The sequence below is a fragment of the Rhinolophus ferrumequinum genome, chromosome X, assembly GCF_004115265.2.
Source record: "Rhinolophus ferrumequinum isolate MPI-CBG mRhiFer1 chromosome X, mRhiFer1_v1.p, whole genome shotgun sequence".
NCBI lineage: Eukaryota > Metazoa > Chordata > Mammalia > Chiroptera > Rhinolophidae > Rhinolophus > Rhinolophus ferrumequinum.
In genome coordinates, this window is record NC_046284.1 from 121,264,412 (window position 1) to 121,276,827 (window position 12,416).

A 12,416-nucleotide genomic window follows, 5' to 3' on the forward strand; every position below is an offset into this window, starting at 1 on the left:
CCATCATGTTGGAAAATAGCTGAACTCTACAAGGCTGCTTTTCTCGTGTGTGTGTGTGTGTGTGTGTGTGTCTGTGTGTGTGTGTCTTGGGGGGGGTGCGGTATCGCTAAAGCAGAAATCTGAAAACAATAAGTAAAAACATAAACAATGCAACAAGCTTGCAAACCCCGGAAGATGAGCAAACCTCTCTTCGGTCTTAGCTTCCATCTCTGGGTTCCCCTTTCTTTCCTCTTCTTTCCACTGGCAGCTGAATTTAAACAAGATTTGCCTGTGTGACATTCGAATGCCTGCCACCAAACTAATGAAAACAATTAATCAGCGTGCTTCACTTAAAACTCTTCAGATTGGTAATAACACTTAAGAAGAAACCATTGGCAATGTCACAGGAAGTTGTATTTAAATGTAAGAGAACGACATTTCATTTAGAACTTGCTAAATGAAGACATGCTGGGAAACGGGGCACTTAAGTGAGGAGCCAGATGCCTTTCTCTCTGTTGCAGCTGAGAGCTACTGAGTGGGGCCAAAAGGAAAGGTGTGGGGTGAGATCTGGGAGGTGCAAGGGGCATTTCCCCAGCTGCCTTTCGGCGCCTATGATGGCCACTGATGGCAAACACAGGATCATGGAATGCCGGGAGAGGAAGGGCAGTTCGACACCACCCATCTGCATCGGTGCACGGGAGTTTGTTTCCTCCTGGGACAATGGGATTGACAGAGGGCGTTTTATGTCAGCTGACCCACCAGTGAGCCCCATAACTGGATGGGAATCCCAAAACCCACAGGAGGAAGCATGGCATCGTGCCACAAACCAGCACAGGCTCGATAGTGACCTCTGAACGACACAATACAAGCATCGCGGAATCACGGTACCTGTCTTCAGGCAGCGGGGACCCAGCCAGTTTGACCACTGTCGGAAAGATGTCCATGTTGGTGGTTGGTTCATGGATCTCCAGCCCCGCCTGGAGAACTCCCGGCCATCGGAGGAGTCCTGGCACCCGGATACCTCCTTCCCAGTTGTTTGCTTTTCCCCCTAAAATGCCAAAGGAGAGGCAACAGGGAGGTTTAGCTCTTCTCAGGGGTTATTTTAGCAATCACTTCCAGACACGCAATGTGCCAATTTGAAAGAACCAAGTGCTCCCTTTCCATGGATTCAATGAGAATTTCACGAGCAATCCAGGATGTGTTGTGGTGAAGAAAACATGGGGAACGCGGTCCTACTGGGTGTGACACATGGCCAGAATGGCCTGGTCGGCATGAGCAATGACTTTGTAACCAGGGGGACACAGGTCTCACCACAAGAAAGGACTCATAGCAATGATTTCGGAGTCAGTGTTCGAATTCCATTTCTAGTTTTTACCAGCTATCACAGGCAAGATATTGGCACCCCAACATGTCCACGTCCAAATCCCCCAAACCTGGGGATACGGTACCTTCAATGGCAAAAGGAGAGCTTATTGTGGATTCTCTGAGTGGGTCCAAGATAATCACCAGTGTCCTTATAAAGAAAAGAGGGAGAAGAATGGGGACAGGAGAAGCAGGGGTTGTAGCCAGGGAGATTGGAAGAGGACAGGCTGATGGCTTTGGAGGTGGAGTAAGGTGCCCAGGGCAAGGCACACAGGTGCCTTGACATGCTGGAAAGGACAAGAAAAAGGATTCTTTCCCTAGAACCTTCAGAAAAGAACACAGCTCTGCTGATATCTTGATTTTGGCCCAAGGGGATTCATTTTAGACATCTCAACTCCAGAACTAGGGTTTCCAGGTGGGAATGCCCGCCCCTTCTCAGGAATTTTTTTCGCTTTCCCATTCCCGAATCCTGAGAAAAGTTGGTCGGAAAATCGGGAAAATTGACTCCTTGAACTCAACTGGTTGGTAGTATCGGCTGTTACTTTGGGGAAACGATTCATTGTGGAGAACAGAAAACAGATTACATCTCAGGATTCGAGAACAGGAAAGCGAAAAACATTCCTGAGAACGGGCGGGAATTCCCACCTGGAAATCCTATCCAGAACTCTAAGATAACTCAGTTTGTGTTGGTTTTGAGCCACCAAATTTGTGGTACTTTGTTACAGCAGCCATGGGGAAAAGGAAACACCAGCTCTGTACCCTTTGGCAAATGGATCAGCTATGCTCTGCCTCATATTCTCCACATGTTAGGTGTGAGCGTGCCGTGGGAATTTCCCCAGGTGCCAAGTCTAGTGCCTGATAGAGGGAAGGAACACAGAACATGGCTCTTATTTTATTACCGGCATACCTCCGACTATTAACTGAGGAAATGAGCTTTGTATATATGAGTCCATTTGAACACAACTGCATAGACCATGAGAAAACCGGTCTTTCCGTTTCGAATTAACATTTATATAAATGCATATACGTGAATATAAAGTATGTTCTGAAACAGACAATATTGCAGACCATGGACTCATGTACACACACACACACACACACACACACACACACACACACACACGGCACACAGAGCCACAGAAATTCACAGGAATATCCGGATTCAAATGTCAGGGATCTTTCCTGCTATGGGGACTTTGCTGAGACCCCTGAGCTCGAGATGGTGCAAGAACAGTCTGTGAGAGCGCGGTTGGATGTACAACCACTTTGGAAACAAAAGAAAACTGGAGAACCTAAAAGGGTCACACCCTGAGATTCTAGATTCCCAAGACAGTTCCAAGCCACTAATAGCCCCTAGTGCCACAGTTTTGTATGGGGGCAATGAAGGGGCTGACCTCTGCTCAGGAGACAGGCTCGAGGGGCCCCCAAGGAAGACATAGCATTGTGGGGGGCCCCTGTGCCTACAGCCCCCAGATCCAGCTGCCCACTGCCTGCCTATCTCATATGGCAACTTCCAGCATGGTGCCATTACCAGCCAGTTTTGTGACACCGGACTATCGTACTCGGGGGCTATGCTCACTCGGGTAAGTCTGAACCGACAATGTGTAACATCATAAAACTCTCGCCTTAGAGTTCGTCATTTATCTTCAGCAACAAAAGAAATCCATCGATAAACAAAATCTCATACAACTTCATAAAGCTGGAAAAGGAGTGTTTTTACAACAGCGATGGTAAAAAACAAAGTTTTTAAAAAAAATTTTTAACAGATGATAAACATATCCATGAACACACTGCCTATGGGAAGACATGTTGGATGCAGCCTGATCACACGTTTCAGGGCATGTGTGGATGAGCGAATCTCCTTGCTCGTCAGATGGTGTAACTTGGAGTCTTATTCTGAGTTGCATATTCTGATGCAAAGAGACAGGCACAAAATGCGTGCATCCGGCTGAAAAAGCTCTGCTTTCCCAGCAACGGCTATCATGGTCATTGAGTGATGTTTGTCGGAACACGCATGGTGAAGGATGGATGCGTCATTCATTTGGTAGATTACTGATTAATGCCTTCCTGTGATCAGGGATGACAGTGGAATTTTCTTTTAATTTAATTTAATTTTTTAAGGAGGGCGCAGCTCAGTGGCCCATGCAGGGATCGAACCAGCAACCCTGAGTGCTACCAGCACCACGCTCTAACCAACTGAGCTAACCGGCCGCCCGACAGTGGAATTCTCCCAGAACACAGAGAATAAGTGACAGTGTCAGGTGGAGCTCCAGAGTCTGTACTCCTAAACACGAGGCTTTCCAGCACCCCGCAGGGAACACAAACCTGTATGAACAATGATCTCGCCCTACAGAAACTCAAAAGCTCCAAGGAAAGCTCAGATGTACCCCCAGATACCTCGGACTGGAGGCCACCAAAATGCCCAGGGAATGCTTCTTACCTGGGAACACCTACCCTAGATCAACAGACTCCAAGTGGCGTTACAGTGGTGAAATAAAGTTAGGAAAGTTGGAGGTGAAGGTTGCAGGGGAGATACAGGAGAAAGAGGTTAAGGAATCTGGACCAATTATTATTATTGTTTTTTTCTGAAAATGTATGAGCAGAGGAAAACAGCATGGTCTAAATTTAAAATTCGGTTGCATAATTGTCAAAGTCACACTTTTCACTTCTCGAGGGCACTTTGTCATGACAGGACGTCACAGAAGGATGATGGCTGAGTTACTCGATGGATCTGGGCAATCGGGGGGAAAATTCTACAGTTTACTCCGAGACTCTTGTTAGGAACAGCTGTTTCCAAATCCAGCTTCTATTTCTGTACTTTCGAATGCTGGCACCCAGCAGGTCAAATCAGTTTTAATGGCGAGAGCATATGCTAGTCATTCTTATGCTTGATCTGAACACACAGTTTTATGAAATATTCTACTTGTCATGTTTCTCCTCTTGGACGTCTCTCTACCCACGTAACACCGCCTCTCTGGATTGCTGCAAACCACCATGAAGCCATGACAAGTGTAATTTGCACTACACACTTTCACACCCAAGAGGCTGTATTTTACACTCATCTCGATTCATTCATTGCAGGGACTAAACCCCACAAATTAGGGACAGAAGATACGACACCATGATTCAGGTTCCCCCAACCTATTATAGGGGCAAAAATAAAGAACGACAATCTGCTGACGTTGGCATTTCAATGAGGGGTAAAGAATCCAAGAGCACCCTTCAACCAAACGGACGTGGTTTGGCAAGTTAACGGTCACGACGTAAGCCGTACAGGAGAATGCTAAACGAGTCAGCTATCGGCAAACTCCGTCTCTACATGCCAGGTAGTAACTATTTGAGGTGTTGGGGGTTGCTTTCCCAACCACGCAGCTGTGCCACTGGAGCTCAGGAGCTGCACCTACGAGTGAGGGTGGTTGTGTTTCAATAAAACTTTATTTACAAACTCCGGAGTCAGGCTCCACTGGCCCCACATGTGACAGGATGCTGAGCCTGACTTTAGATTCTGGGAGTCGGGTGAGTACGTCAACCTTAACCTCATTTCACAATATTAACTCCTTCCGTATCAGGTGCGGACGGGCGGGGAGAGGCACCTCAACTTCTATTAACAATTTATTCACTTCATTGAACTCTTTCTTAGTGTCTTCGGCAGGGATGAAAAACGAAAGAATATACTTCAGCCTGGACTATAACACAAACCGTGTCCTTCCTCTTAGCCACCTTTGCAACATTACCCCTTGGTTGTGCTGAGTGTCACCTTGAAGCGCCCCCAGTAAACAGCTCATCGTGTGTCGCCTTCTGGAAAGTTCTGTTGTCTTGTTGTTTGTTCTGCCAGGGTTTTCTCCAACCCCCAAATTGTTGGTACAGATCCTTGAAAGCCTGGACTAGCCAGACCCTCCTACTGGATCAAGCCTTCTCTGAGCACCACCACCGGTGAGGTCCAACTCTCCGTTTCCTGGGCATTCTTCACGTTCTCCTTTATGGGCTGCCTGACAGCCAATCCCATGAACTTCTCATCACCTCGGAGTGACCAACACTTGAAAACCCCGGAGTGACCAATACTTGAAAACAAACTCGAATTCACTGATGAACCAACTAGAGTGCACGGTATAATGCCTTCTAAATAACAGTGGTCCGATATATTTACTGAATTAATAAAGTAACAGATTCATTCATGGAGAGGATGGCTGAAAAAAAAGGGACAATCCTACGTAGGAGTGTCAAGTTACATTCCTATGTCCAACCTCTTTGCGTCTGTCAGCCTTGCTCGCATTTTTCGTTTCCTTCATCAGTTCTAATGCAGAAGTTCTCTCGTCCAGAATCATACCAAACAGCTTATCCTCTGACTCTCATCTGACATTTCATCCATTACAGCGTGACACACCTCAATTCACTGTTCTCCCAGATCTTGGTTTATCCATGCGGCCACACCCTTCCCACTTCCTCGCCAGTCTGCTGCCATTCTTCCACCTCAGACTCCTTCTTCCACAGACCATGCTAGATCCCCTCCCTGCCATCTCCTCCATCCTGAAAGTGAGTGGCCCAATGCTCCCATTATCTGGCCACAACCCCCTGCCTTCTGTGGTGGCTTTCTCAACCATGGGCCCAGCTCTGCAATATTAAGTTTGTACCTTTTGGCAGATGAATCCAGTGCGACCAAAACATTATGTGGAGGCATGGTCTGAGACGGAATATTCAGCACTTTAATTCTACAAGTGTGTAGACAGTCCCAATCATACCAAATGGTGCCTCAATTTTGGGGAGCTTTCTGTCATGCAGGGTGCCGTGCGGGGTCTCTGGTCCCGCTCCCCATATAAGAACACAGGGTATGGTGAGGCCAAAAACGAACACCCACGGAACCATAGCTACGGGAGTCATACCACTATATTCTCGCTGGCGGCTGGGTTGGAGACACAGGAAGCAGGAGCCACATGATCTGCAACCTGCTGTCCGCTTCTCTGCCAACCAATCAACCCCACTTGCTAGCTGTAATCCGCCTCTCTGCAATCCACAATCCACACTCCGCCGCTTGCTAGCTCAGCCACCCACCATCCTCTTGCTAGCCCCCAGTTTCTGCTAGCATAGGCACAGCAGTTATATTAGTGGCCATGTCTCACTGGTTACAGCTGATGGCCAACTAGCCACAGCTGATGGCCGTCCGATCACACTTGATGGCCATTTACTAACTGAGCCAGCACCTTTCCATGTGAGGCCGAGAGCCTGGAAACTGCACTCCTGGCTCTGTCCCCACTGTTTCCTAATTTTATCTTATCTATCGGGATCCTACTACCAGCTCAGGTCGTGTAAATGCACCACTTCCCTCACGTTCTTGCCAAAACACTGAATTCTGAAAAGCCTCTGACACGTATACAGGCTTCTCCAGGAAGATACCAGCCCTCCATGAAAATATCTACGTGTCTTTATATATCTAGACCCTCTCAGAAATTTGACATTCTCAATTATCCTTTGTATCTTAAGTACATCTCTGTTAAAGTTTACTCAAGAGAATTAATCACACTCCGTACAATCCCACTTCCCAGCCTGCCTCCCTGCATAGGTACACTTCACGAAAGACTCTGAGAAGTTTCTCCCCTTCCACCATCCTTCCGTCTGGCTGGCGTCTGCCCTTCCTGTGGGGACAGAGTCCCAAAAAGCAGTTTCCAGGCTCTCAGCCTCACATAGAAAGGTGCTGGCTCAGGTAGTAAATGGCCATCAACTGTGATCAAATGGCCATCAGCTGTGGCTAGTTGGCCGTCAGCTGTAACCAGTGAGCCATTGGCCACTAATATAACTGCCGTGGCTAGGCTAGCAGGAAAAAAAGGGGGGAGCTAGCAAGAAGATGGTGGCTGAGCCTGCAAGCGGCACAGTGAGGGTTGAGAATTGTGTGGCTCCTGGTTCCTGTGTCTCCAACCCAGCCGCCAGCAAGAGTATAGTGGTATGACTCCCCTACCTATGGCTCCGTGGGTGTTCCTTTTCGGCCTAGCCATATTCTGCGTTCTTGTGTGGGGAGTGGGACCAGAGACCCTGCCGGAAGCCCCGCATGACACTTGGCGTAGTCGGCAGGATCCCCCGCACTACACTTCCCTCTCCCCTCCCCTGAAAGTGCACTTGTTGGCGTCACATGCGTAATTAACACCATGGACCCTTTGAGTCGTTCTCTTACTTCTTAGCAGCACTCATCTCTACTCACCATGCCTCTCCCTGAATCTTCTCCCCCAGCTTCTTCTCGTTCCCCCAATCACTCTCTCCGTATCTTCTTGTCACATCATCACCTTCCATCTCACCTTTTATGTTCCTCCAGGCTTGCTCCTTGCCCTTCCTCTCTTCTTCTAGTAAATGCTCATACACCTCCCCACACGGCGACCAAACACAGGTCTCATTCCTAAGGGAATCTGTATCTTCCTAATCATACAAGCCAAAAAATACGAGAGAGAGCTCTGACACCCAGTCGATTGCCAATCAATGGATTTCCAAGGCAACCATGTTCTCCCCTCTCCCTCTCCATCTACGTAAACGATTTCTCCTTCCACTCCAAGCTCAAGTATTTTTTTTTCATCAAAAATTATTTCTTAAAACATGTCAGGCAGTGTGCTAGGTTCTGGGGGTACAGATGTGAGCCAAATAACACACCTACTATGATAAGGGTTACTCTCTAGTGGCTATTAGTAACACCGGCACTTACTAGGTACACTTACAAACACTTCGCCTGAATTGACTTTTTAATCACCACAACAGTCCTCCATGATATGCCTGTAATGACAAGTCTGTTATCCCCCGATTCTAAAGATTGGGAACTGATGCACCGTGACTCCTACTTTTTTCTTGTTCCCACTACTCAGTCCTTTCCTTGTAATGGATTCGGGCAATATTCTTCACCTCCAATTTCAACTACTACCCAAATAGCAATGACTTCATATGTGTGTGTGTGTGTGTGTGTGTGTGTGTGTGTGTGTGTGTGTGTATGTACCGAGGGTGCCAAAAAAATGTACACAAGTGGACACTTTGGTCAACGTTGCTCAAGCAGGAGTTCGCCATCATCAGAAGTGTCTGGACGCTGATGGGAACCACTTTGAGCACCTCTTGTCATTGCAGAAGTCACCCGGGACTTGTATTCATCTTTTGTTATCGGTATATATTGAGTATCACAATGTTAATACAGTTTTTCCCTTACTTAAAGTGTGTATACATTTTGTGGCACCCTCTGTATGTATATACATATATATATATGTATACATATATATGTGTGTGTATATATATATATACACACGTATTTAAATATTTAAATTTTATATAAAATATAAATATATTTGTTTTAAATTTTAAATACATATAAATTAAATAGAAATACTTAAATGTATATTAAATAATTTTATATATATATATTTAAATTTGTATACATAGATAAACTTATATATAAATGAAGTTATATATACATATATATTCAAACTTACACATAAACATATACATAAATTTGTATTTAAAAAAATTTATATATCTAAATAAAACTATACATAATAAATAAATTTATATATATACACACACACACACACACACACATATATATATAGAAATTCGTTCCTACTGGACATAGTCACTTGAATGTTGGCGACCCATTATCCACGTTACCTGACGTCCCTTATTTACAGTCTCACCTCTGGCAATACGAGCTACTTTTGTTTTGCTCACCGTAAGCATTGTGCTGCTGCCTAGAATCAACTTCCCACCTTTCCTCTCTTACCCAACACTCCAAACTTCCGCCTGCAGATGGTCAGCCCCTGTGAGGGTCTCGGAGTCCCCAGGTGGGGTTCACTGCCGTTAACCATTCCTTCTCAAGAATGTCTTTCCCGCTTCGTGACTTTCAAATGACCTCTTTAGATTCAATCTCCACAACAGAATAAAAGCCACTAGAGGGAGCACCCCTGGAATGCTTGGGCTTCATGCCCGAGAAGCTAACCCCATGCCTGCCACATTGTGTATTCTCAATATATGAAACGCTTGCCAGTCGAATGGAGCTGAATAAGTGACCTGATAAATGAAGACAACGTGTGATCTTTCAAAGGTGAAAAGGCTGTGGGATGTCTCCTGGCTCACTAAGTACCCATGCAAGCAAGACGGGCAGCTTTAGCCAATCCTCGGAAGCTGATAAACGTGCTTGCCAACAGCCGACGATAGAGCCTCAGCATAACCACCGTCTAATACACGATCAAAGCCTCTGGCTGTTATTTCTTTGTTCCCTCAACAGAAGTATCCATTGCTCTCCAAAACCTGTATTATTGCATGAGAGAAAGAGAGGCCAAAATCGGTGACTGGCAGAAGCTAGTCATAAGAGATATGGCGTCCAGCCAATCCGTTGCCGTCGCAGTTGGCACTTAAGGCAGAGGAGACATGCCAGAAGCTGCAGTGCCTTATATGCAGCCATCAGGAAATGGGAAACATTTCTCTGCATGTGGAGAAAGTCTACAGTCCTGAACACTCAGGAAAATATGATTTCCACCCCACCATGCTTCTGCAGAGCCTGTCTATAGAGCTAATGCATCCACTCTGCTGCCATTTACTGCTCTCCTTCAGGCAGAGCAAAAGGGAAGTGGGGGCAAAGCCTCCTTCAAGGTGACCTTCACTTTGAGAGGAATGGAAATGATGCCAGAGCTAGATGTTTAACTCTTCTCTTCCGAGACTATAGGAACTTTTCTGCTCTGAAGCAGAGGCAGAAAACTCTAAACTCTACTGTAAGAAAATCTTAGGGAAGTTATTCTGGTCTCAGCTCAGGAAGGATATTTTAGGACGGGGGGCGGGGGGGTGGCGGAAAACTCAGGTAGAGTACCAGGAGACAGAAGGAAGAGAAATTTTGGAAACGTTCACTATTCATCAGCAAGTATTTATGGAACACCTACCGCGTAGTTATTTTAGGTAGGGAGACAGACTGGGAATAAAGCACCCAGCATGTCTGCACCAACGGGACTTGCAGTATAAGACAGGAGACAGTCTATGAGCAAATTAAATTAATAAACAGGTAAAATGTCAGGTGGGCAAGGAATTCAAATAAGTTGGCGTCATGAGTCCCTGTGCAGGGAGGGGACAAGAATTTGGGGTTTGGTGGACCAGGGAGATCTTACAGAGGCAAAGTGTGACAGGTGGATCCAATCCTTGCAAAGGTCAGGTGATGACCTTTCCAACAGAGGAAACCACCCAAGGGAAGGCCCCAAGGTGGCGGCAAGAGTTGAGGTGTTGGGGCACCTGAGGAAAATGAAACAGTACGAGGTGACGGTAGGACTGCATGCAGTCGAGGTGCAGACTTCGCATTTTATCCCGAGTGGAGGAGCATAGAGTGTTTTCAGAAAGGAAGAAGTTGGAGGCAAAGATTGGAGCAATGTGTCTACAAGCCATGGGATGGATGCCAAGGCTTGCCGGCCACCACCAAAAGCTGGGGGAGACAAAGAAGGGCCATCCTCTAGATACTTCAGGGCAGCACAGCCCTGCCGACATCCTGCTTTCAGAGTTCTGCTTTCCAGAGCTGAGATAAAAATCTTGTTTTAAGCCACCAGTTTGTGGTACTTTATGAGCAGCCCAGGAAACTCCATACAGTACACTGCGTGTACGTTTATTCACACTCCTCCAGGTAGCTGGGGGGAGGACGAGTGGGGAGAACAGACTGTAGAGAACAGAGAAGCAGCAGGGTGACCACCTAGAAACCACTGGGGAGATGAGGTGGAGGCGATGGTGGCCTGGAAGACGCTGTGATTGATGCAGATGAGAAAAGTAGATCAATGTCAGGTGTCCTCAGAAGATTACAGGGCATGCTATCGGAATATGGGGGACAGGGCAGGTCAAAGAGAGATGCGTGTGGGGTCACAGAACCCCAGCCTGGAGAATGAAAGCACTGAGCGGACACTGGTGCAGCCCAATGAGATGGGTTAGACGGGGAATGTGTGGGCTTGGGGAATACGATCTCCCGTCGGGGTCTGTTGGATAAGATGTGCCCACCAAGCATGCACTTCCCATGATACGTGGGCAGCTAGATGGAGGCCACTGGGGTCTAAGGAAGAGCCAGGGCTGGATATGGGGGTTACCAGCCCTCCAATGCCACGTGGCCAGGGGTTTGGATGATGTCACATGGGGCAAGTGTATAGATAAAGAAGGGGAGACACCCAGGAGAGAGCCCTGGAGGTCTCCAACTTTGAGAGGTAGGTCAGAGGAGGACGAGGCAGCCATGAACTTGAGAAGAAGCTTCCATGAATTCCTTTGCACCTTATTCTGCAAGGAGAGCCCTAAGGGCTTAAAACCCTGAGGTAGACCCCGAGTGAGGCCACCTGCTCTTTCCACAAGAGAACGGCAACGGGTAGGACTTTGGTCCTGCCCGTATTCAACTGCCCTCATATAGGGGAGAATGAGAAGCCTCGTCCAGATGCCCCCGCCCTCCTGCTCTGAATAACTACTACCTGCTCTGAGTGCAGTAGTAACTCAAACCGAGAGCCATAATCCCTGTTTCCTAGAGCTAGCTCAGGAATACAAGGAAAGCGTAAATCCTGTTAGTGTAAAGCAGTGGTTCATATTTCCGAGTCCCCATGTAGCGATGTGGACATTTTCCATATTTCAACAGCCCCGATGGAATGTTGACACTGAACAGCTATAAGTGGTCGCAGGCTAAAGGAAAGGGTACGGGATGTGTTGTTGTTCTTTACTTCTCTCGGTGAAAATCCTCACCACTCAGCTGGAGACCCTGTCAAATTAACTAGCCGTTCTCATGGAGACAATGATTCCCTAATCCTTAAGTGGAATACAGACTGTCGCCTGGTACCCCGGTTCTTTGGTGGACACAATCATTCATGTGCATAGTAGCAGGAAACTTATTTTAGAAGGTTCTCAGAGGTAAATATTTCAGGAGCGAGTACATGAAAGATGTTGCCCAGGCAGCTAAAATCTGTCTAAGAGTTATATTCAAATTGACCCTACCTTTAATTCCCAATTCCCTTCAATGCAGAAGCCTTTTGACAAAGATAAAATTCACCCATAGCTAAACCTAAACAGGTTAATCATGCTGCAGACACATTTCCTCCAAGAAAAAAAAAAAATTAGTG

At 46.7% G+C, this 12,416-nt stretch overlaps 1 protein-coding gene across 1 annotated transcript in view; it reads right to left on the bottom strand.

Moving 5' to 3' along the window:
• Positions 1-12,416, bottom strand: part of STS (steroid sulfatase) — a 146,010-nt gene that overhangs the window by 19,659 nt on the left and 113,935 nt on the right. Inside the window, exon 8 of the mRNA XM_033104872.1 lies at positions 868-1,027. Within this exon, the coding sequence (XP_032960763.1) occupies positions 868-1,027 (160 nt within the window). The remainder of the gene's footprint in view (positions 1-867; positions 1,028-12,416) is intronic.